The sequence below is a fragment of the Chiloscyllium plagiosum genome, chromosome 19, assembly GCF_004010195.1.
Source record: "Chiloscyllium plagiosum isolate BGI_BamShark_2017 chromosome 19, ASM401019v2, whole genome shotgun sequence".
Classification (NCBI taxonomy): Eukaryota; Metazoa; Chordata; class Chondrichthyes; order Orectolobiformes; family Hemiscylliidae; genus Chiloscyllium; species Chiloscyllium plagiosum.
In genome coordinates, this window is record NC_057728.1 from 47,981,367 (window position 1) to 48,008,625 (window position 27,259).

Here is a 27,259-nt window from a genome sequence, read left to right on the forward strand (position 1 = left end):
TCTAGCTTATCTCTCCACGCTTCAGGCTCACTGCCTTTATTCCTGATGAAGGGCTTTTGCCCGAAACGTCGATTTCGTTGCTCGTTGGATGCTGCCTGAACTGCTGTGCTCTTCCAGCACCACTGATCCAGAATTGTAATTACTACGTTGAATGAACTATTTCTGATATACTGCCATCTACTGGCAACATTCTGTAAACCTTGTATTCGTGATTCACATCATGCACTGATGGGCATCAAATTGCATGCTTAGAAGAATCAGCTTAGTCAAATTAATTTAAAATGCTAGAGTGTGCCACCCAATAGCTAAAGAGAAAGGAAAAGCTGGTATTCATGGAATAATAGATCGAGGTAGAGGTTGATTTGACTTAATTCGGGAATCTCCTTTGTGTACCAGTGAACAGTGCCAGGTAGTGAGCAATGAAGCTTCTATTTTAACTTTGTTTACTATTCAGTCTCAACCTCAGAGTGGCAGAGGCAGTAAACGAGGGCAGGTGGAACCAACAACGCTGATACTTCTGAATATTCTACTCTTGCATTCCACTTGATAGGTTCACAGAATTGTTACCATCCACAAAGAGGCCATTTGGTCCTCCATATCTGCACTGGTAACAACTTGATAGCAAACTGCCTTATTTCACTTATTGGTATTTTTAATGGCTTAGATTTGACAAAGGAGAAAAATCGAAGAAAAACTGGAGAGTGTTTCCAAAATCTTAATAGCCTTTAGTGCAAATGTAAGTAATGCTATTTAACTCCATTGCTGTTAGTCAACATCAGATGAAATTTTTAAATTAGTAAGTTGTTTTCAATAACATTTGCACACTCCAATAAATATGCATAATGCTGATTACAACGGTGTAATTAGAGTGTGATTACCACTTAATAAATTTGAGGTGATATTTGATGTTGTCTCATAATTATAATCATTAGTTATTCAATGTGAACAACATCAAGATATAAACCACCTCTTACCAACTCTTGGTTGACAAAATTTAAAAAATGCAGTGCAAACTTAAAATTCTCACATTGTGACCAATTACCATCTATTTACCATGCTTTATTCACCAAAGATTACTTACCTCTGACTAATCTGTCAGTAGAGTAGCTCAGTTATTTTCAGACAATTGAACTGTGGTTTATTTTTCTCAGTAGGAGGCTAACTCTGGAGCAGCTGAAAGTTAAGTTAAATACAAAGCCATTTTCACAAATATTGCATTAAAAAAGAAATGAGCTCCTATATTCAATTAACTATTCAATCTTGGTTCCCTTTATTAAACAGAATATTCCAATTAATACTGGCTCTGTCCTTTTTTTTTAAACTGTTGTTTAATTTAAATATATCCTCAACTAAGAACAGAAGCTGAATAAATGACGTGCACATAATAAGCACTGAAGAGTCACTTGTTCAGTTCATCATCCTTGACCAAGTACACTGCTTGCATTGTTACTAAAGAAATGGGTTTTCAATTTCTTCTTACTAAGTGTGAAAATGTGAATTGAATGAATTCTTGTCAACATTCATTCACATAAGATTAGGTTAGGATATCTGGTCGGCATGAACGAGTTGGACCGAAGGGTCTGTTTCCATGCTGTACATCTCTATGACTCTAAGTACATTGATTATTTTAACTTTGGTATTTTGCTTTGGCAAACAACAGGTTCTGTATGCACATCAGTTGCAATAAGGTGCTTGTAATTTCCAATGTAATTTTGAATGCTTTTCTGTCTGTTCATTTGTTTATTTTGTTTCTACAATTCTCAAAAGGTAATATTTCATCAATATATAGGGCTAGAAATTTCTCTGACCTGTCTTCTATGCATGAAGTTGAGACTGATGAATTACCTGTGTGTCATTTAGATTAATATTGTGCACCCACCTCATTTCCCTGACTGTGACACTTGGCTGAGAGGTTGCCACACTGCTTCTGTGATTGTCCTCTGAACCCACCATTGCAGCCCCCCACCCGCTACACACCAAGACAACCCAGCAAGGCTGCCTAGACAGCCCTAGCTGGGGGAAGAAGAAGAGAAAAATCTACCACCAAAAGTGTTGAGAAGGTGCTGTCACTTAATCTTTCATTCCCAGCCACCAGCTCAGAATCTCTCATTCCTCAAACCATAGAAACCAGGATAGTATTGGGAGTAACACATGATGAATCACTCGCCACAGCCAGGATAGGGGGGTAAAGGTAATGCAGGTGCTAGCTCCCTGGAGGGCAACATTAAAACTGTGTTGTTTTGTATGTGGGTGGAGGGGTGAACACTCAGATAGGACCTGAAGGAGTGTTGTGTGGGAGTACACCGATGAAACGCACACCAAGATATTTGATGCACAGGCAAATCTGCCAGACAACCTCCAGTTACTGCCTAGAAGCGTGGAGCAGTCTGGCTCCAATATGACTCACGCAGAGCTTGAAGACCATCCTTCACACCATAGAAATAATGGCCAGCTCCACGAGAGGATGCGGGATTGACCCAGGATGGAGCACCTGGTTGCTCTCCCAACTCCTCGTGGCACAGTCAGAATCGTTCTGACATCTGGTTGTTGTCATCAGATCAGATCGAGATCAGGAGATCCCTGGCTGTTCCCATGCGGATTCCACCATGTTTGTGGGTGTCATTATTCAAAGGATGTTTGCAGGCTCCAACAGTAGACCAGTCAATAGCGCTCTATTAGCTGGCTAGGATTGTTGAGATGAGACCCATTAGGTTTGCCAGTGACCCCATGGAAGATAACATCCTGTCCTTTCTCAGCATGACAGCATTGGTGTTCTGACAACCACTGCTCGATCATTGCCCTTACCTTTGCCTCTTAGCCTGACAGCTCAGAAGCTGCAGACACAACAATGTTACTGTGTAGGAGCACTAAACAAAAAAGGACATCCACAAGACAGAGAGGAAGCAAATGCTCAGGGATGAATAATTCATTGTTTTTAGTATAATCAGATAAGTTGTTATACAGAAATGTTTTGTGAAGGTTTTTATAGATGACATATTGTAGAATCTAGGTCAAGGAAATGCTGTGATATAGAGTGTAAAAGGAATATGAAATGACTGTTGATTTCATGTTGGAAGGTGGAAGTTTGTTTGAGGTGGTTAAGGGATTCTGCATTCCATTTCGTGATATTCTATGCATTGGGTCCATGGATCCCCCTGTTCCTCTCCTAATCCTCCTTCCTCTTAGGACTTGGTCTCCCTGTCCCACTCCTGGTGTTATGGTAAACCGGAAGATAAAACTGCCTCCTGACCTCAGTCAGCCAATCAGGTCACCATCTGTCATCTTTGGCAATTATCCTAAAGTGGCATCAAACCACTCTGGAAAGTGAGGACAGTGCTTCCACCAACTCTGTGTAGGGAAAGTTACTAAAATCCATCTCACCTGCAAATCCTGGAAGTGATCATTTACTTTGTAAAGGTTCAGGTTCCAGCTTGCATGCTGCATGCCTCATCTTTTGGAATGATGTATGAGCTTGGGGGCAGAAAGGGTTTTCGATTCTGATATTGTATCCAACTCCTGGGCCAGTTGATGTTGAGATGGTATCAGCTCAAGCAATCCAGTCACACCGGCAATACACTATCATACATATCCCTGTGCTATTAGGCCATTCAGGCAGTGACTGGTGGTGCAGACCACAGTTCCACAGAGATGCCACAGAATTTCTAGCCTATAATTTCTTGACAATCAGTAGTTGATCTTGTTCATTCTTCAGTGTTCCATAATCATCATAATAACAACAACATGAATCATGGAGGTTATTTTCATGCATTATGCCAACAAAGAAAAATAAAACTCAATAAAGTAGATTCCATCCAAAGCTCCATAGAATATGTTGTTAAAACCAATAGTTACTTAGGAGTGGTTTCAAGGCTCTAATCTCACTTGAGGGTTTAAACAGCCAATATAAATGTCTCAACCTTCATTTCTGTGACTTCTAACAAAACCCTTAAAGTCCTTCATCAAGTGATGTCAACAGATTCATTAAAATAATCCCACTAGCAATAATTACTATTTTGCAATATGCACAAGGTAAGCACAATTGTTTTTTTTTAATTTATTTTCCAAGAGCTTTGAAGTACCCAAAACATAACTGCTCTTCGATTAGAAATAAAATACCAGTTATTGCTAAGAAGCCAACACCCAAAGGATTTCTTCAAAAAAAACAAACTGCAGACAATATGCATTCATTTTAAATTATTTATTGCTTAGGGTGAAACATTATCTGACTTTTGTGCTGTCCTAAAAATCAACTGCTGCAGGCATACTCTGTGGCTACAAAGTAAAACTGCAGTGCTAGCGAATGCTTTATAACTAAGTTGTAATGTAATTATTTCTCAGTTAAACCCTTTTGTTTTCTATGTTGTCTCCCATGACATTTTTCTCCAGTTACTCAGCTAGGTTGACACAATTAAGACTGGACACAGTATTGTGGGATTGCACATGCCATTATTCGAATCGAACACAGAACAACCATGGGATCAATTCTTTTATGACCTTTTCCACAATCAGACCAAGTTAATGCTTTGGCTGAGGAGCAGCCCCATTAATTATGCAGGTGAAACAATTTGGATATTGACATTGCGGAGGTGAAATGGAACAAGAAACTTTGAACAGTGCTAGACAAAGAGAGCTCACTGCATTTTTTTTAACTCTGGTTGGTTGAGTTTTGAGGACCACTGTATAAAGCCTGTCACTGTGAAGGTTAACCGAAATATTGCTATCACTGCACAAGACCTCATTATATTTTTGATATAATGGAATTTATATCACACAGAGCAACATTTAAATCAAAGAATCTGGCCATTTTTGCTAATTGAACAGATTTATTTTCTTTGTTCTTTCATGGGATATGACATTACTGCTAAAATCTGCAATCGTTCTCTATGCCTAGTTGTCACACAGCCATACAGCATGGAGGCAGCACAGTGGCTTAGTGGTTAGCACTGCTGCCTCACAGCATCAGTGACCTGGGTTTGATTCCCACCTTGGGCGACTGTGTGTGGAGTTTGCATGTTCTCCCTGTGGCTTCCTCTGGGCGCTCTGGTTTCCTCTCACAATCCAAAGATGTGCAAGTTATGCAAATTGGTCATGCAAATTGCCCACAGTGATAGGTGCATCAGTCAGGGGTAAATGTAGGTTAGGGGAATTGGTCTGGATGGGTTACTCTTCAGAGGGTCGGTGTGGACTTGTTGGGCCAAAGGGCCTGTTTCCATACTGTTGGGAATCTAATCTAATCATGGAAACAGACCCATCAATCCAACTAGTCCATGCCAACCATTTCCCCAAACTTAACTAATCCCACATGCCTATGTTTGGCCCATATCCCTCTAAACCTTTCTGATTCATGTACTTATCCAAATGTATTTTAAATGTTGTAACTGTACTCACATCCACCACTTGCTGTGGCAGTTCATTCCACACATGAACCACTCTTTGTGTAAAACAGTTGTTCCTTATGTCCTTTTTAATTCTTTCTCCTCTCACCTTAAAAATATGCCCCCTAGTTTTGAAGTTCCCCACCTCGGGGAAAAGACATTTGTTATTCACCCTAGCTATGCCCCTCTTGAGTTTATAAATCTCAATAAGGTCAGTTCTATGCCCCAGTGAAAAATCATCCCAGCCAATCTAGTCTATTTTTATAACTTAAACCCTCCTTTCCCTGCAACATCCTGGTAAATCTTTTCTGAACCCTGTCCAGTTTAATAATGTCCTTCCTATAGCAGGGTGATCAGAACTGCACACAGTACTCCAGAAGGGGCCTCACCAATGTCCTGTACAACCTCAATATGACATACCAACTCAAAAGTCTGAGCAAAGAAGGCAAGTATGCTAAATGCCTTCTTAACCACTCTGTCTAACTGTGATGCATTTTTCTAAAAGAATTATGTACCTGAACCCCTAGGTCTCTCTGATCTACAACACTACCCATGACCATACCATTAATTGTATGAGTTCTAACCTTGTTTGTTTTACCAAAATGCAGTACATGGCATTTATCCAAATTAAACATCATCTGCCACTCCTCAGCCCATTGACCTAATTGACCAAGATAATTTTGTACTTTTAGATACCCTTCTTCACTGTCCACTATACCATCAACTTTAGTGTCATCCACAAACTTACTAAGCACACTTCTTATATTCTCATTCAAATCATTTATATAAATGACAAACAAAATTGGACCCTGTGCTGATCCCTGTGGAACACTACTGGTCACAGACCTCCAGTCTGAAAAGCCACCACCCCCCTCTGTCTCCTATCATTAAGCCAATTTTGTATTCAATTGCCAAGCTCACTCTGAATTCCATGTGAACTAACTTTACTAATTAGTCTGCCATGTAGAACATTATCAAAGGCAGTCATGATTTGGAGATGCCGGCATTGGACTGGGGATTACAAAGTAAAAAATCACACAACACCAGGTTATAGTCCAACAGGTTTAATTGGAAACACTAACTTTTGGAGCGCCGCTCATTCATCAGGTGGTTGTGATCAATTAGGTCAAGGGCTGAGGAGTGAACCACCTGATGAAGGAGCAGCGCTCTGAAAGCTAGTGTTTCCAATTAAACCTGTTGGACTATAACCTGGTGTGGTGTGATTTTTAACCTTATCAAAAGCTGTACTAAAGTCTATGTAAGCTGAAAATATGTTGCTGGAAAAGCGCAGCAGGTCAGGCAGCATCCAGGGAACAGGAGAATCGATGTTTCGGGCATAAGCCCTTCTTCAGGAATGAGGAAAGTTTGTTGTTGTGGTTTGGCGGTGGATGAGTCCAATGACCTGCATATCCTCGGTGGAGTGGGAGGGTGAGTTGAAATGCTGTGCTACAGGGTGATTGGGTTGGTTCGTCCGGGTGGCCCAGAGGTGCTCTCTGAATCGCTCCGCAAGTAGGCGGCCTGTCTCCCCAATATAGAGGAGGCCACACCGGCTGCAGCGGATGCAGTAGATGATGTGGGTGGAGGTGCAGGTGAATCTGTGGCGGATATGGGAGTTTCCTTTTGGGCCTTGGAGAGGAGTGAGGGGGGAGGTGTGGGCGCAAGTGTTGCACCTCCTGCGGTTGCAAGGGAAGGTGCCGGGAGTGGTGGTTGGGTCGGTGGGGGGTGTGGATCTGACAAGGGAGTCGCGGAGGGAGTGGTCTCTACGGAAAGCTGATAGGGGAGGGGAGGGAAATATATCCTTGGTGCTGGGTCTGTTTGGAGGTGGCGGAAGTGACGGCGGATGATGCGCTGTACATGGGGGTTGGTGGGGTGGTAGGTGGGGGCCAGTGGGGTTCTGTCCTGGTGGCGGTTGGTGGGGCGGGGCTCAAGGGCGGAGGAGCGGGAAGTGGAGGAGATGCGGTGGAGGGCATCGTCGATCACGTCGGGGGGGAAATTGCGGTCCTTGAAGAAGGAGACCATCTGGGTTGTACGTTTTTGGAACTGGTCCTCCTGGGAGAGGGTGCGGCGGAGTCGAAGGAATTGGGAGAGTGGGATGGCGTTTTTACAGGGGGCATGGTGGGAGGAGGTGTAGTCCAGGTAGCTGTGGGAGTCGGTCGGTTTGTAGTAGATGTCCGTGTTGATTCGGTACCTTTTATCCCTACCTTTTATCTTAGCCTGCTGGACAAACTTTCCTCATTCCTGAAGAAGGGCTTATGCCTGAAACGTCGATTCTCCTGTTCGCTGGATGCTGCCTCACCTGCTGCGCTTTTCCAGCAACACATTTTCAGCTCTGATCTCCAGTATCTGCAGTCCTCACTTTCTCCTTAAAGTCTATGTAAACAAAGTTAAAAATCACACCACACTAGATTATAGTCCAACAGGTTTAATTGGAAGCACACTAGCTTTCGGACCACCTGATGAAGGAGCAGCGCTCCAAAAACTAGTGTGCTTCCAATTAAACCTGTTGGACTATAACCTGATGTTGTGTGATTTTTAACTTTGTACACCCCAGTCCAACACCAGCATCTCCAAACATTGACTACTATGTAAACAATGTCTACTGCTCTGCCCAGGGCGCAGTTAAGTGTCAATCTCTTTGTTGTGGGCCTGAAATTACATGTAAGGGAAGGGAATGTGATATAATGTATGAATATAGGAACAGAAGTAGACCATTTAACCTTTGAGCCTGCTTCACCACTCAATAAGATCCTGGCTGATTTGGTTTGTGGTTTGATTTCCACTTATCTGCCCATCCCAATTCCCTTCCCTATCAAGAATCTATCTACCCCGCCTTAAAAATATTCTTTCTGAAGCAGAGAGTTCCAAAGTTACATGACCCTCTGAGAGCAAGACATTCTTATCATCTCTGTCCTAAAAGGTCAATCATGGCTGATCTTTTACTTTAGTTGCTCTTCTAACATCCCAAAATTCCACGTGGTGTTTTTGACTGGCACAGACCCAATGGGCCAAACAGCTTTCTTCTGTGCTGCAAACCTCTATGACAACACACTTTCCACATGGAGTCCATTCAAATACCAGATTTGCTTCCATAAAGGGACAATAGTGAACCAGATGGGATAGTTATCCTCAACAGGCTAATCAACCTGTTCAGAAATTTTATGACACATCTCTGGTACAGGTGGGACTTGAACTCAGGCATCCAGGCTCAGAGTTTGGGGCCCTACCATCACTCCCTCAGACCAGCTTTACTTCCAGATTTATTCATTGAATTCCAACTCCAGCAGATGGAGGAATTTGAACCCAGAACCTTAAAACATGAGTGTGACTGTTTGGATTACCAGTCCAGTGAAATTACCACTATCCTGTCATTTCCTACCACTGTGTCATCATCTCCAATGTATAATCTGAGAGAAAGAGTGGGATGGAGACAGGGAAAGGGATAGAGAGACACTTCTGTTTTCCAATACTGCATTTAATGGATCTGATCAAACTTTGGTCATAACATTGAACTCTTAGGTTCATGCCATTAAGCTATGGATTCTTATTGTTAATAAAGCTTTATCCAGGAACATCTAATCAAGTGTAAGAGCCTTCCTCATTTCCTGAGAGGGGCTGGATAGCGTAATTAAGGGGTTGTCAAGCTAAATTCTGAAGGGATGCTATGCCTGGCTGGGAAATTTAGAATTATATCTTAAGGTCTCAAGGTGAGGGATTAGGCGTTTATGGCTGAGATTAGGAGAGAGTTTTTCATTTAAACAATTGTGGACTTTTATGATTTTGGAAAGGTAGCTAAGGTCAACCATGACCTTATCAGCCAGGATGGTGGATCAGGCTTGAGGGCAGAATGAATTACTCCAGTTTCTGTTTCTCATGCTGGATTACCAGTCTTTAACAGCATACTACTGCTGTGCACCAACACTGAGCATGTTGGAGGACTTGCTGTCTTTCACGCCTTAGTCTTCCATTTTAAATGGAGCAGTGAAGCTGATTTAGCACCGGGCCATGGTAAATACATTTGACTTAACCCACAGCACGTGACTGCAATCTGTTCTAATCATGCAAATGAAATGGATCCCCACTCTATTTTATCTTTCATGATTTGCATTCCCCTTAATGGACATTGCCCTATTTTTACTAAAATACTGGTTCAGAGATGTTATTACACATCTCTGGAGCTGGTGGGTCTTCAACCATATCTCTCTGTTCCTGGGGTAGGAACACTGCTAATGCACCACAAGAGAGCCCATTAACGGGAACTACCTGTTCAGACATGTTCTAGCACACCAAGGAGCAGATTGGAATTGAACCTGGGCCTCTCCAGTTCAAGAATAACGACAGTATCACTATTCCACAGGAGGGCTTATAATGCAAATAATTAAATTGGAAACATGGGTAATTTACTGGTGGTGGTCAATAGATGACATTGTTAATGTACCATGGTAATTTGATGATGGAAAAAGTGTCCAGTTGAGTGTAAGTACAATTCCAGATATAATTTCAAAAATGCATTGGATATAAATGCAACAGTGCCTCAGTGGTAGTGTCCCTAAGGCTAAGCCAGTAGGTCTAGGTTCAAGTCCTACCTCCTCCAGAGGTGTATCATAGCATCCCCGAATGAATTGATGAGAAAATATCTTAATAAAATCAATAGAGGCTATTCTGGTGTATCCCTGACTCCGGACTTGAAGGCCTGGGATCAAGTCCCACCTGCTCCAGAGATGTATAATGACACCTCTGACCAGGTTGATTTCGAAAAATATGAATGACTTCCACTGAAAAAAAAAGTCACTTGGAGATTTTTCGTCACCCCCACTGCTCATACCACACCCCCTCCCCTCCTGAAACTGACAGCCGCGTGGGACGGCGAAGGGGTCTTGAAATTTCGGTGCCAACATTTTCCGCCGACCTTCAACGAAACGCTGCACTTGTCAGACCGAAAGTTCAATGTTAAACACACGCGATGTTTTGTTGCTAGGAGGTGCTTTACCGCTACCAGCGTCTCCCACCTCCACTACCCCCCCCCCCCCGCCCCCAACCTACAGCCATTCGCCCAGCCTCCCCTCCCCTCCCCTTCCCTCCCTCTGTCTCCCTTTGCGCTGCTGGAATTGCAGACCTGTCTTGGGGAGGTGGGGGAAGCAGACGGAGCCTCAGATCCATTATGCATTAGGGCTGCGTCCCGGCTGCGACGGTGATGCGACCGACGCAGAGTGCCCGCTGGTTGCTGAGCTAGTCTGCTTGGCTCCTACCTCTCCTCCCCTCTGGAGAGCGGCGCTGGGCTGGGCAGATCTCTGTGCTGCTGATACCTGGCGGTGGATGGTGACAGTGTGCGGACACCATGCAGGGCTGGCTCGGTATCCGGCTCATATGCGCCCTGCTTCAGCTCCAGATTGCAGGTAGGTCCCTCTACATCTGACTTTTCAATCTGCAGCCCCTGAGCAGCGGTGCGTTTTAAAACAGTGCATTTACGACTTGGATAGGGGCAATGATGCGGGGAGGCTCCCTTCCCCACCACCCCAAACAAAAAAAAAGACGGATGTCAAATCCACCCTTGGAACTTGTTGAAATGCAGCTGCCGTTCTCTCCAGGTGACATTTCGGAGGGTTTGTCTAATATAGCTACAGATCAAAATGGAAATGCTGGGATCAGTATCAGCCTGGGCTCACCGTCCGCTCAGCGGGAGAGCGGCGAGGCCTCCCTTGGCATCGTGCCTCTGTCAATCCGAAGTACCTCAGGGGTTTGGAGGGCGCTGGGGCTACAGTGCATTCTCAGGCCCCTGTTGCAGCACCAGGGTTAGCGCAGCCCGGCGAGCGCTAGGGATAAATAAATATCCCAACCACTGGGCATGCAGCGAGTTCTCTGTGCAACACCCACAGCGTTTTCAGAACAGCAGCACTCTGCACATACTGCAGGGACCCAAACAATTCGGACTTTGATCTACTTGAGGTCCTGGAGTGCACTGCAGGGTTGGACCCTCCAGTTTTTGTTCGCTGATGAAATATGGTGTAGGAAGCGCCACATTTCATCACTGAATAAAATGAGTGAGGCAAGATTTTGGCTCAGCAACACTGAAGGATTGGCACTTATCGATCCCAGGTTAGGGTGGTATATGGCTTGTTGGAGACCATTCAACTGGTGGTATTCCCTTATATCTGCTGCCCTTGTGTTTCTAGGAGGTAAAAGTTGTGGGTATGGAAGATGCTGTCAAAGAGAGCTGAGTGAGATGCTGTACTGCACATTGTAGATGCTCCACCCTACTGCCAATGTGCATTGATGTTGGAGGAATTGAATGTGAAAGGCATTAGGTAGGGTACTAATCAATGGAGGGTTTTGTTCTAGAATATTCTGAGCTTCTTGAGTGTTGCTGGAGCTGAATTAATCTACAAGCAGGGAGCATTCCATCACACTCCTGTCTTGGACAGGCACTGAAGAGTCAGAAGGTGAATCATCTGCAAAATATCCAGCCCCTGATCTGCTCCTCCAGCTACAGTATTTCAATATTTTTCTGGTCAGTGGTAACCCTCAGAATGCTAATGGTAGGGATTTGGGAGTGGCAATACCATTGAATGTCAAGGAGAGATGTTTAAATTTTCTATCACAGATGGTCATTACCTGGCTCTTGTGTGGCACGAAGGTTACTTGCCATTTGTCACTTTTCCTGCATTTCAATATGGACTCCTTCAGTATCTGCAGAATTGTTAATGATTTTTTCATAGAATCCCTACAGTATGGAAACAGACCATTTATCCCAACAAGTCCACACTGACCTTCCAAAGAGTGACCCACCTAAAACCATTCCCCTACCATATTAACCCCTGACTAATGCACTAACTTACACATCCCTGAACACTGGGCAATTTAGCACAGCCAGTTCACCAAACCTGCATATCCTTGGATTGTGGGTGGTAACTGGAGGACCCAGAGGGAACCCACACAGACACTCACCTGAGGCTGGAATTGAACCTGGGCCCCTGGCACTGAGGCAACAGTGCTAACAACTGAGCCACGATGCCATGATGGAACACTGTGCAATCATTTGTGAACATCCCCACTTCTGACTTTATAATAGAGGAAAGTTTGTTGATGAAGCAGCTGAAGATGGGTGGACCTGAAACACTATATTGCGGAGCTGCTGAAGTGATAGAATTATGGATTTATTGTGACACAGAAAGCAATTTGATCCATTGTGCCTCTGCAGGCCCTCCTAGGAAGCAGTTTATATCCTGCCAATATCTGTCCTCTCCCTACATCTCTGCATATTCCTCCTGTTTAGATATTTAAAAGCTGTGGAAAAATTTACAGAACAGAAGGAAGCTATTCTGCCCATTGCGTCTGTCTCTACCAGATTCTTGACCTTCCTGCAGAGAGGCCATGATATCTATCATGTTTTGTTTATTTAATTGTTCAAGGGATGTGAGTATTGCTGGCTGGGCCAACATTTATTGTTTATCCCTAATTGCCCTTGTGAAGAAGATAGTCAGCCATATTCAGAACACACTCACAGTGCTGTTGGAAAGGGTGCTTCAGGATTGGCAGTAAAGTAATGGTGACCTAGCTTCAAGACAAAATAGTTCATGTCTTGGATGATCATAGTGGTGGTGTTTTCATTGATCTGCTGCTCTTGATGTCATGGATCCAGAAGGTGCTGTTGAAACAGCAGTCAAAGAGTGTGGTACTGGAAAAGCACAGCCAGTCAGGCAGCATCCAAGGAGCAGGAGAGTCAGTATTTCAAGCATAAACTCTTCATCAGTCCACTTAAACTAAAAGAATATGGCCCAGGACTGTGCTTTCAACATTTCACTCAAATAGCTTTGCTCCGACTATTAGAAACCCCTTATTTCTACAAAGAACTGGGTGCAAATAAATATATCAGTAGTAATGTTGTGATCTTAAGCTTGCAAGCTTCTCAATCAGAGGTGAGAGTGCTCCTGATTGAGCCAATTTGGTACTTCACCCATTAAGCTCTGCACACTGTGGAAATTCAGAGATAAGTGCTGGGTGCTCCAAAGGGAGCAAACGAACATCAAAGTCATTCTGTGTCTGAGGAATGTATAATGGGTTTGGAAGAGTGGCTGAATGGATTACTAAAACCCTGAAGCAGAATAAATTATTCACTGCATTTCTCTGAAGATTTTGTTTATACCACTTGTGTGCAATGAAATGAATAAAATTTAAGCTACATTCTTGGAAATTCTTTTCTATTAATTTAGCAGGTGCTTTAATACATTTTGCAAGATTATGTGAACTGCCTGTCACTGCTCTTCCAATGTAAACAGCTGTCATCATGAAAATTCACCAAGAGATGGTAGCTCACAATAGAATTTAATAAAAAATTCTCATTCAGAATATCAGGATGTTTCATTAGCTCCAAAACAAAATTTAGAAGGGAAGAAAATCTAAAGCAGCTCAGAATTAAGAGTCCAGTTATTGGTTTGTCTGCGCTGCATCAATAATATTTCATTTCTAACCTATCTTTGCTTTAAGACATAGAATTTTGCCTACTATAATCCATTAATGACTATAATTTCATGGAAGATTGGCTCATTAAAGAATAAAGTAAGTTAAGTGTCTACAATTTTAGAAGTAAAAGGATGTGTACAAGTGATTGTTTGATATTTAATCAAAAGCAAAATATTGTGTATATGGGAAAATTGTAAAATATTCAGAAAATATTAGAAACGCGTTGATTGCCAGCCTTAGGGAGACAGAGTTCTAAGGTGTGGTTACAACCCATTCAAAACCCATCCACCTACACAAAGTTAAAATCAGATCCAGTGTTTCAGGTTGATGAGCTCCTGTTTTCTAAAAGATCATTGACCTGAAACATTAACTTCAATACTACCTGAATTGTTGAGTGTTTCCAGAAGTTTCTGCTTTTATTCATGTGAAATATTTGGTTTTCAAGAAGACTTCATGATATCTCTGTGTTGTAAAATCTGTCCTTCACAAATTTTGGACCTTAAGAAATAGTCATCAGAAGTATAAAGACACCGATGAATTGTTATCTGCAAATTAGTTGAATCTGATGATATATTCTTGTAGAGTTGTTCGAACAGTGCTTAAGATCTATTAAATGATCTTTGAATCAACAAACAGTAATGGATTCACAAGATCAGGATTTCCAACTTTAAAAAAAAACTAAAAAAAAAGTACTGTCCAAAAGTCCAAACTATTGCACCATAATTCTTCTTTCCTACTTTCCACACCCCTGCCAATTTAAACCCTCTCCAGCCACACTAGTGAACCTTCCCACAATGACATTGAACATGGTCCTATTGGGGCCCAATCTATCCCTTCTGAATATTGTTTTCTGTTCTGGATATAAGTTTGCTCGCTGAGCTGGAAGGTTCATGTTCAGACATTTTGTCACCATACTAGGTAACATCTTCAGTGAGTCTCTAGACGAAACTTCCTAGGATGAACAAAGATAAAAATCACACAACACCAGATTATAGTCCAACAGGTTTAATTGGAAGCACACTAGCTTTCGGAGCGCTGCTCCTTCATCAGGTGATGAAGCGGCATTCTGAAAGCTAGTATGCTTCCAAATAAACCTGTTGGACTATAACCTGGTATTGTATGATTTTTAACTTTGTACACCCCAGTCCAACACCGTCATCTCCAAATCATTTCGAGGATGAAGTTACCTAGTATGGTGATGAAACATCTGAACATGAACCTTCCAGCTCAGCGAGCAAACCTACATCCAGAACCTCAACCTGAGCTACAAATCTTCTCAAAGCTTGCTAATTGTTTTCAGTCTCAGAATTGGCCCCAATGCCCAGTAATGTCCAATGTAAAGCCAGAATGTAAGTTTGCATTAGAGTGTGCTAACGGTTCCTTCCTTAAATACATAATATAATCACATTCGTTTTATACATTGACTTTGCCTGCCCGCTAGGATTGTATTCCACAAACAAAAGGAATGATTTAGTGGGTAGATAGGTTGGTGCAGACTCAGAGGGCCGAAGGCCAATTCTGTGCCCTATGACTCTGTGACCTCAATACTGTCCACTGTCATTAGTACCAACACACACCACAATATTTAGCTCCTCTTCCTTCCACTTACAAAATGTTCTGCACCCTCTCTTTCCATTAATATGAGGCATGCAATGCACTATGTGTGACTCATGAAGCCAATTACAGAAATGGCTCCCTGTTTCTCCTCATCATAGTCTGACTGTGGCATCTCCTATAACAACTGCATGTCATTGTTCCCTACTCTACAGTCTCTTATTCATTGATCTGGGCTGCATTCCTTCAGAGCATTGTCACTTCCAACAGTCTCTAATGCTGACTAGCTATTTGGAAATGGCACTCACTCCAAAGACCTCTATGCTACCTGCCTCTTCCTACTCTTTTGGATGGCCATCACCTACTACATTGACCTCACTACCTGTCAAGCGACCACTTTCTGGACTGTATTCTTCCTTCTCGATATACTACAGTGATTCCAGTTGCCTGAAAAATTCTGAGCTCAAGTTAGAGTCACTTCCTACAAAGATGATACCCAAGTCAGATGTCCTGAAGTTCCCATCTACACAGGAATTGCAAACAACATGTCACAGGTGCCCATCCATGATGAAAATAAAAAAAACCCTCTGTTCCCATTAGTACCCTTTTTAAGTTATTAATTTTAATGAATATCTTTAGGACTCCTGTGTTTAAAACCTATCAATTAAATTATGTTTATGCGAACCTTAATTGAACATTTTTTTCATTTTCTAACTCCTAATTTGAACATATATCCTAGCTTGGAGAGAGAAAAGAGGAAAATAGTCAGCTACTTCCTTGTGCTGCCATACTTTGATTTTCCTTTGAATATCTTTGGTCAGCTGTGAACCACAGACTGTTCCACACCGCGCTCTCTTGCGATACCTCTTCAGTCCTCTTGCTGCACTCTCTTTGTTTCCTCTCAATCTCCCTTTTTGGTAACATTGGTAGAAATGTGGAGCTCATTCCCACAAAAACTATTGATGCTTGCTCAACAATAATTTTAAATCAGAGAGCAATTTATTTTTCCTCGCCGGAAAAGAACGTAGAGCCAACTGGATGAATGCTGTCAAGGTACAGATTAGCTGTGATCTCATTGAATGGCAGAGTGTGCATGAAGGGCTGAATATTCTATTATCCTGTAACTAAGTCTTGTTTCATCCAATGTATTGGGGATGATTGGTGTCAGTGTTAAAATAGATATGAACTGGTGCCAATCTTGCCACAATGTAACTTGTTGGTACTGCTCATATTTCACAGGTCAATCCATCTGTGTAACCATGCACAGATCCAATTGTAAATTTGCATAGATGTAGAAAAGCATCATATGAATTACCCATCGATATATTTTTCAGCTAATGCTTAAGCAAGGTTAATGAGAGAAAAAAGGCAGTTAATTTTCAGAATTGCTATGGAAACAGTTAATTGCCAATAATCTTTTTGATTTTCCCATGCCTGTTTATTTATTTAAAGGCTGTATTTCTTTTTTAATTCAGAAATCTATTTAGGGAAGATAGTCAAATAAAAAATGACTATCACTGGGTGTTGAAAGCCAGGTATAAATTAAATTTAACAAAACAATTAAATGGAAGTATTACAATAGGACAGGAATCTGTGACCTTAACACAAGAATAAAATGTTTTAAAAATATAGTTAAAAACACAATTATCTTAAGAATCTCAGTGCTGTTACTCAAATACCAACAATAATGGAAAACAGGACCAAGACAGATTTCTGCAGTATTTTAAAGTTTTTCATGAAATACAGATGTTAATTGAATAATACTTTCTTACAAATACAATGTTAACAAATGTTTAAAAAAATGAAGCAAGCCATTTATTTACCAAAGTGGGTTTGATCGATTAAGGTCAGGAGCTGTCTTTGAGTTCTCAATGGGCAGGATGCAGCATCAGAACTATATGTTTCAGATCCATACAATAAGCTGACAAAAATTATAGCAGTCTATAGAGATCTTAAAGCACTTCAACTAAGCAGAGATTTTGCCTGATTAAAGCAAGAGCTGAGGAAATGCTGCGCTAATGAATAAGGGAAGGGAAGCTTAGACATAGATATAAGGTCTAAACAAATGGTGGAATGACCCCTTCCAAAATGGAGATGAGGCTGCATGAAGTAATTAAGAGGATACAATAAAAAGTTAGAAGTAACCTCAAAACTGTTGAGTAAATGTCTTTTTGGTTCTTTAAACATACTTTTGTAACAGCTCAGTACCCAACAACACCGAATGGTATGATTTGGAAACCGCATACATCCAATATAAAGCCATGAAATAAGTTTCCATTCGCATCTGTTAACTATCCTTATTTTGTGTATATTATGTAACCTCATTTGTTTCAATAGTAGCTTCTCCTGCCCACTAGGAATGCATTCCATGAAAAAAAGGGGAAGATTTAGGCATTCCTGTCCTTTTTCAACTCACAACTTAGTGAATTGGTGTGTGCCCTCTGCCAAGCCTAAACTATTGCCTACAGAAAAGAACAGCAGACCTGGACACAGACTAATCCAAGTACTTGGTATATGCACATGGAAAATTTGGTGCATATTAGCTTCTGCTTCTAGAAAACAGTAAAATAATTATTTATACATTTTCTTAATGAGATAATTGCAGTATGAACCAGTATGCTTGAAAGGTCGTGGGCTAGAGTAATGACTATGTTTTGAATTCTTGGATAAGCTGCCAGATAAACCTATCCCATGTGGCTAATCCTACTTACAAATCGAACCTTTGTATTTAAGTAGCAATGAATTTAACTTTAGCATCATAGGACAAAACAGTATAAGCCAACTAATGGCAAAAATATTGTATTAATTGTAGAATATATTGCAGAAAATGTAATTGGCCTCCCTCAAATTGTTTTCTTTTCAGGTTGCTTTTCAGGAGATCAGGAATACTTCAAGATCAGAAGTCAGAAGAAGTCAGCTAGCAATGGCAAGCCAATGATGATTTATCAGAAAGTACAGAGCATCAATAAAGGCTTGGACTTGAGTAGCACAGAGATGCCAAGAAGCACAATAAAAATGCCACCATTGAGCAAGTATACAGACCAAAGCAGACCTCATCCTGCCATGATTGTCAAATCCGTTTTACCTCGAGTATCCAATGAGCGAAGCATTCATTTTGTAACAAACAATGACCATCAGTTAGAAATTGAAAAGCTTCCTATTCCTGAAGATGACTTGATTTCAGTGGTGAGTATTGGTATAAAAAATACAAGACAACTTTGCTTTGATAAGTTTTTCTTTGAGAGCCATTATGATGATCTACAGCACAGAAGCAGTTTGTTATCCCCATAAGAGTGTGTGCTCCAGATGGATCCTCTCTCCTCTTTCCTCATCTAACTTTGTCACTTCATGCTTTTTCCCTCTGCTGCTTATTCAGCTTCCCCTTAAACACAAAATAAAACAAAGAACGGAAGATGCTGGAGATCTGAAAACAAACAAATGCAGAAATTGCTGGAGAAACCATGGAGAGAAAACAGAGTTAAGGTTTTGAATCCAATGAACCTTCTTCAGAACACTTAAATACATTCTTCCAAAACACATCTGTGCTTCTCACTTCATCCACTTCCTGTGATAGCAAATTCCACATTCTAACCGCTCACTGGCTGATGCAGTTTCTCCAGAATTCACTTTTGGATTTAATAGTGACTAGCCAGTATTAATATTCCTGATTCTCATCTTGCCTGCATCTGGAAACATCACTACCTCTATCCCACCAAATCTTCTCAATATTAAAAACACTCAGTTAGGTTATAATTTGACCTTTCATTTCAAAAGAAAAGCCTGCTCAGTCTTTCCTGATCAGTAAAATCTTGCAGTTCTGAAAAGTCTGTCTCAATTTCCTCATATTGTCAGTTATCTCAGTGCAGATTGGTAGGTCAGGGATTATGGCAACAAATGATCTTCTTCATTTATGTCATTTATTGGAAAGTATTAGCCACATTCTAAAATGTTAACGTTGTTATGAAATGATAAACCAGAATGAATGAATTGGTAAAATTAGAAGGGTAACTATGATACAAAATGTTGTCAATAGCAACAGTTTCATTTATTCAAGATTGATGGTTTATGGGCATACACTGGAAGTCTTTTGGCATATTTAAGAAGGAGCATCTGCCAATTTTATATGAATGTAAGAAGTTGAAGCAAAAATAGGCCCATATAATCCTTTGAGCTTGCTCCTCCATTTAGTAAGATCATGGGTATTTTTCTACATACCTTAATTCCCACCACCTATCTTTTTTGACTTTCCCCTTAGGCAGAACACAATGCCTACTCAGTAGTGGGTTTTGTAACACTGTATTTGTAAATTGGGCAAAATAGTGTGCGATGGGGAACCTGCCACCTTATCACCAATGGATATTTAGATAGGAAGGATAGAATTTAATATTGGTGATGGGCATCACATTTGCCAGCTGGAGAAACTACAGGAGCTCCTGGGAATAAGCCCAGGATGGGAAGATCCAAGATGGGACAGTCTTTCTGCCTAGACCTGAACTGAGGACCTTGTGGGCAATGAATAACCACTCATGGATCTCAAACTGATGCTGCAGCTCCTCATGCTTCAGTGAATGGAGGAGCGTCGCTACACACAGAGCCAGCAAAGCAAAGAGAAAGAGTTTTGTTTTCAAACGGACTCATTCCATGATTGTAGGACCCTGCATCAAGGAAAGGAGGACCCCAATGAGAGCCAATCTCCAGTCCTTTATACTGAGCATCTTATATCCCCCCTGTCTTTTGTGACCCTTTGTAAACCATGTGCCACCCTCACACACCTTTCTCCTGGACTCCTTGTAAATACGTCTTTCTGGAGGGTGAATTATCAGCAGCAGCCATGGCTTTCAGTGACCCTGGCAGGAAGTGGAGAACTGCTGACCTCACATTGGCTAACAGCTCTTAACAGGCAGGATTTCCAACCCCCGAGTCCTCGGGTGAATGCTAGATGATGCACTGTTAAGTGTCTAATGACCACTAAAGTCTACTGAACCTTCTAAAACAAAGGTAAAATTTCCCAGGAGCTCCTGTCATTTCTCCAGCCGGCAGACATGATGCCCATTATCAATGTTAAATTCCATCCTTAGTATCCAATATGTATGATGTCTCAGGCTAGAATGTGCTCAATGACTGAGTATCCAGAGTCAGAAATCCAGAGATTCATAACATTCTGATTAGAGAAATTTCTCCTAAATATCCAAAGTCCTTTAACCTGTTTCACTGCGTCAGTTTTAGGCTTACCAACCAGAAATTCTGTTAAATAATTTGTACCAGAAATATCCTGACATTTTGTTTTTTCACATGTGGCTGGCTGGTATTAATGTTCTAATCATTTTTAAACTAAAGTGAGAGAATAAATATACACTAAACCATTTAAATTTTTGTGTCTCTTTTCCCCTTTAAAGATCATGAAATGTACTACTTGTGAAATTCACTTTCCTTTGTAAGTATACAAGCAGTAGTTAATTAAGAACAATTGGTAGTTTAAGTGTTGTGGTTTACTTTCTGACAATCCAGCCATTTGCAAATATAATGTATCCAATATCAAACTTATTGCTAAAGACAGAGATATGTTCCAATGTAAATTTCAGAATTTAACATTTCAGGGAATGCTTTGGTGCAAAATGAAAGCAAAGAAATCTCACAGACAGCATAGACATAACATTTTAACAAAAATTATTGCAAGTTTAGTCATAGATAATCTTACTGATAGAAGGCTAGGCTTGAGGGGCTAAATGGCCTACTCTGGTTCCTCTGTTCCTGCTCCTTAACCTTGCATGCCAAAGCCTTTCCAGCTAACACTATACTCATTGAAACAGTAATTTATTTCAAAGTGATGAAATAAATTCAAGTACTGAAATTACTTAAAATCTACCAATTTATTAAGTTAATAAATTTATTTTTGTAATTCAGCTCACATTTTTACATTGATGCTGATGAATTTTCACATAATTTAGAAATTATTAAAGCCCATTCATGTCAACATGTATGCATAATGTTACACAATGGCGAGAAAGTTTCAGACAGACCTGATTTGAGTGCTGCTGCCTTACATCTGATGATTTGATTGAAAGACTGGGTTCATTTTACATCCTTTTGTCTTAAGTCTGTGCTTGGAAACATGCTCCATGGTTTAATGGGGACAATGTTTTATTATGTGTCCTGGGGACATAAATATTTTGTTCACCAATATATCCAATTTCTGAGGAAATAAGGGACAACCAGGTTAAGAATAACTCGGTTTATGCTTCTTACACCCAAACTTAAAGGCATTTAGGACACCCTTTTTTAAAACAAAAACCTTTTATCTAATTAGACATTGCAGCTTTTATACTAATTTTTTCAAACATTTGATCTTTGCTGTTTCAGAGCTTTTGAAAGAGAATTATAATGAAAACTCATTAGGTCCAATTTTCTCTCTCCTGGGGGTGGAAATAAAACAGCTTAGAGTGGAAATAATTGGGAAATTTAGTCTTAGAGAGATACTTGCTTTCTTCTCATCTGTTCCTCAAGTAGGTTCTGGGCAAGAGTGTCCACCGGAGATTTGCTCACCCTGCCAAGTGATCAATTAATTGCCAGATAAGGGCTTCAACAGACTGCCTACCCAATCACTTACTCTCCTGCCAAGCAAGAAAGATGGTCTCTTTCCCCACTGGAGTACAAGGGAGGTCTACCTACTGGACTGTGGACAGGATCCCCAATTTCCCCAATTTCCCCAAGACCAGGGCTATCGGATATATGAATGGGGGTCAACCCCACCCTTACCTCTGAACCCCATATTCCTCTATCTCCCCATGACCCTCCCCCATAAAAAAAGGGAAAAAAAACTGCAAATTCAAATCACATTTGAGAATAAAGAGGGAACTGTATCTCTCCACCTTGCAGACATCCTGCCTGTATTCCTGATGAAGGGCTTTTGCCCGAAACGTCAATTCTCCTGCTCTTCGGATGCTGCCTGACCTGCTGTGCTTTTCCAGCACCACTCTAATCTAGACTCTGTCCATAAAACCATTCAAGCACACCAACATTCTGTGCTGTAATATCCACTCCCCCATCCATGATACATGCAAGAGGGGGTTGTATTGCTCTGTCATTTACAGTAAACCCAATTTTGTTGCTCAATATTTAGTTTCCTTTCAGATTAGTTTGACCTGACACCTTTTCCCCACTTCCTCTTACATTCAGTGCATTTTAAATGACAATTATTACTTGGAATTTCACCTAAATTGCAACTTTGAGCATTCATCTTGCCTAATTCAAATTTGTTCAGCACCACAGAAAGCAAACTGACCACTGAAAATTGAGTCCAGCTGGTGCAATCCAAATCCGGCTGACTTTACAGAAGCTCCCAGTCCTAAATGACCTTGCTCAAAATAGAAAACCTACCCCGTTTGTTCAAAACCAGATGCTCAAGACTTTCACACTGTAGTGAATCCATTATACAATGAGCAGATATATGTCTGACTTAGAACTGAAAACAAATACTAGGATTACCAGTCAAGGAATTTCGTTATTCTGACATTAACGTCGAAGTTCCGTTTTGATGTCCAAACCTGTGCCACGACAAACTTGAGAAAATCACACATATATTTTGCTATAAAAGCTTCCAAATAATTACAGGCAGTTTTCCCTCAAAAAAAAAGGAAATATACTAGCCAAAATATATATTGTGCCCTTCTTCACCTCAAAGGATCCAAAAGCACTTTACTGCCAAAGGAGCACTTTCATAGTATGGTCACTGTTGAAATGCAGGGAACATGGTATCTAAGGTGTGCACAGGAAGCCCCCCATAACCAGCAACAAGATAATGATCAGATAATCATTTTTTTGTGACATCGATTGAAGAATAAACACTTACTAAAAGACACAGTTGATAACAACCCTGCTGTTCTTGGAAATATTGCCATGGAATCTTTCACATCTGTACAGTGTGGAAACAGACCATTCAGCCCAACAAGTCCACACTGACCTCTGGTGAGAATCCCACCCAGACCCATCCCCCCACCCATTCCCTGTAGCCCTACATTTCCCATTGCTAACGCACCTAACCTACAAATCCCTGAACACTATGGGCAGTTTAGCATGGCCAATCCACCTAACATGCACATCTTTGGACAACAGAAACCTCTGCAGACACAGGGAGAACGTGCAAGCTCCACACAGACAGTTGCTAGAGGCTGGAATTTAACCCGGATCCCTGGCACTGTGGGGCAGCAGTGCTAACCACTGGATCACCGTGCTGCCCTTGGAGAACAGAAACAGTTTTATATTTTGACACCTCATCCATAAGCCATAATCTCTGACACAGCAACATTTCCCTCCAGCCAGGCTTGAACACATAAGACTTAGAGGTGCGTGTGTTATCAACTGAATCACCAACTAATAGAAACAAAAACAGAAGTTGCTGAAAAAGCTCAACAGCTCGGGCAGCATCTGTGAAGAGAAATCAGATCTGGTGACCCTTCCTCAGAACTGGCCACTAACTAATAGGTCAGGCTTAGTCAGCCATTTGTGGAAAGCTATCACAGTAGAATTTTCATTGGCATCTTAAGTATAAAAAATGTCACTGTTTTTAATTGGTTCACATTCAAACTTATTGATTGTAAGTATGTGGACAAAAAATGAACAAAAAGTGTCTTTAGGTTTATCAGGACACTCAGAGTATATTACTTTGATGCGAACCATAACTAAATAACAGGTAAACGTACGTGTATTGCTATACAACCTTGAAGCTGGAATAAGCAGAGCACAGGTATGTTGCTAACATTTCCTCTATGTTTGGAAGTCTGCATATCAACTCTACAGGAGATACACTTGTTGAAAAGAGTTTCATTTTGCAAAAAGATTTGAATGCAATGAAGAGTTTGTGAGAGTTTTCTGTGCTGCATTGCTAATATTGTTTGCAGCTCTGGAATCCACGTTATAGAAAGGATGTGATTGCACTTGAAATGGTGAAGAGGAGATTTGCCAGGATGTTGGCAGGCTTGGAGAATTTTAGCCTTGAAGCTATTGGACAGATTGAGATTACTTTCCTTGGAATAGAGATGATTGAGACAGGGCATGATTCAGATATATAAAATTATGAGATGCATAGACAAGGTAGACAGGAAGTTTTCTCCTTGGTGGAGGGATCAATAACCGGGGGCACAGATTTAAGGTCAGGGCCAAGAGGGTGAGTGGGGATGTGAGTAAAAATGTTTTCACCCAGGGGTGGTGGGAATCTGAAACTCACTGCCCATAAGGGTGGTAGAGGCTGAAACCCTAAGAAGTATTTAGATGTACACTTGAAATGCCAAGCCCCACACGGTTATGGGTCAAGTTCTGGAAAATGGGACTAGAAAGGCTTGAAGGGCCTTTTTCTGTACTGAAGACCTCTATGACTGATCTCATGCAAATTTACTATGAAGTAGAATTGAACAAAATCTAATTTGCTACTTTATTGTCACACTCTATTAAAAGTTAGAGAAGCTTTTGCCACATATTTTACGTAAAATTTAACTTTGGATAGTATTAAAATCAATGAATATGAAATTCATATTGGCCTTCTTATTTTCTGGTCTAAAAAGACATTTTTTTTGCCACTATAGGTGAACACTTCACCGGCTACTTTTTTTTAGTTTAGTGTTAAATTAATGCTAAATCAATAGGGCATATTCTTGAAATGATAAGTTTTGTACCAGCACAACCATCCATAGCTGATCTTATGATTGAAATTTCCTTTAATACTGTCTGTTTTCACAACCTGTTAAAGTATCAATGACTTATTTGAAATTACATGAGAAATACACTTTTCTCAGTCTTTATTTACCATTTTTGGAAGAAAAAAAAGTCAATTTACTTGGTTGGAAATTTTTTTTGACGTCAAGTTCAGGCTTAGATGATTATTTATGTTTATAGTAACTGCAAACACTGAAACAAAAGTAAAGTAGCTTGTTTTGTATATATAATTACTGCAGGGCTGCAGGATTTCATTATGGGAAAATACTGAAGGATAAAACTGTTTGAAGAGATAATAATTTTCATTCAAAACCTAAGGATGCTCCTCTATGGTGTAATTTTCTTAACAAAATAGCAGTTGGTGTTGAAGTAGGTAGGTAGAATTTTTAAAGTAGATTATTGTAATCAATTCATGCTGTTTCTTAAGAGACCAACTGTACTGAAGTGATTTACTCAGTACTAGGCCAGTGATCCTCAACTGTTTTAAATTACTGAGAATTGTAATGTTTGTGGTATTGAAACAGCAAACAAATTTTACTGCATTTAATATACAGGTCTTACAGCTGTTTCAGTATCTTCATGGCTGGTTCTATGGCCAGATAATATTACCCAATACTTATTGACATAATTTCAACGGCCAGCAGAATTATTGCAATGTAAAACAAATAGTATATATCCTTGAGAACATAGAGAAAGATGATTATATTAGCAAACAAAACTGTGATATCTTCAGCTTCCTTTTTTGACTTCCTTTATCCATAATTAATTTTCTGTAATGTTGCAAATGAACGGTGAAGACTTGTGCATGTTATTTTCCATTTTTGCTTGCAATGAACTATTTGAAAATGCAGTATTTCCATTAATTGGGAGTGAAAATTGCCATCGGTGTTAGTGCTAAATAAGTGCTAGTGAATCAGCAGCCCAATTTTCCATGACATTATAGTCAATGTCATCTTCACTGAAGTTAAAAATCATACAACACCAGGTTATAACCCAAAGGTTTATCTGGAAGTACTAGTGGGGCAGGATCATAGTACTTCCAAATAAACCTGTTGGACGGTAACCTGGTGTTGTGTGATTTGTAACTTTGTCCACACCAGTCCAACACTGGCACCCCCACATCTTCAATGACTGGGGAGAAGTTTTGAATCACCCGCCATCAGTGTAAATTGGTCTGCAATAGGTATTTGGAAATATTCCTTGTATCCACTAGATGTCCCTCTTTGATAATGATTAATTGTTGTTGTTTATACAAGTCGTAGGAAAGAACGTCATTCAGTCAGAAAGGTTCTGCACGGTGCAAAGTCACTTCAATCCTGACACAATTAAAATTTCACTGGATTACTTGCCACCACACCTTGCAATAATGATTTTTCTAAGTACCTCCAATGTGGGTTCCAGTTGTAACCAAACTTCAGAATGCAATGATGTGAGATAGCCTCATATTGGTTGTACTTGATAGTTATTTCATATTTTAATTTCTAATGCTAATGCAAAATTTAATCACTTTTGCTTACTAAATAGAAAATGCATTTTAGTGGTTCAGAAAAAGATGAAAACTTACATATATGTTACCCTTTCTTTTATTTTGTGTGCCGTGAACACCTTTAACGTAAGGATTATATACCAAAGATTAGACCATACAGAATACAGTCCTAATAATGAAGAAGTGAAAGAAAATTCCAGGCCTGATCATTGTTTGATTAACTTTGTTCAAGAAACAATTCGATTCAGTATCCATGGGCTAGGGAGGGAGAAAGTCAGCTAGGCTTTCTGCAGCTTGTAACACTTTAATTGTATATGAGGTAATTCTCACATGTAATTGTTAGATAATAACTCAATTTGGTTTGGCTATGATGGCTGATGTGGTGACAAGCAAAAATCATTGGAGCATGCTTGTAGTGCAGTGATTGTGTCCCTACCTCTGGGATAGAAGAGCCATGTTCAAGTCCCGCTTGTTCTAGAGGGGTGAATGTTTGAACAGGTTGTTTTAAGGAAAGAAATTTGGGTTATTCCTCAGTGTGGAGTTGGCTACTGGATAAGTCAAGGATTTAAAATGGAAAAGTGGAAGCTTAAAAAAGAAATTTGTGGTATACTTTCAATCTTAGATATTTTGCATGTAATTTGGGAATATATGTACTTATGGAACTTATTCTGATGAGGCC

General features: G+C 40.5%; 1 protein-coding gene across 4 annotated transcripts in view; it reads left to right on the forward strand.

Annotated features, from left to right (window-relative positions):
• Positions 1-10,255: 10,255 nt before the first annotated feature.
• Positions 10,256-27,259, forward strand: part of LOC122559762 (receptor-type tyrosine-protein phosphatase R-like) — a 211,488-nt gene continuing 194,484 nt past the window's right edge. For 2 of the 4 annotated variants that reach the window (XM_043709749.1, XM_043709750.1), the window contains exons 1-2: positions 10,257-10,768; positions 18,250-18,572. In XM_043709749.1, the coding sequence (XP_043565684.1) occupies positions 10,711-10,768; positions 18,250-18,572 (381 nt within the window). In that variant the 5' untranslated portion in view covers positions 10,257-10,710. Of the gene's footprint in view, positions 10,769-18,249; positions 18,573-27,259 lie in introns of all 4 variants that reach the window. The other 2 variants (XM_043709748.1, XM_043709751.1) reach the window with 2 other exon arrangements.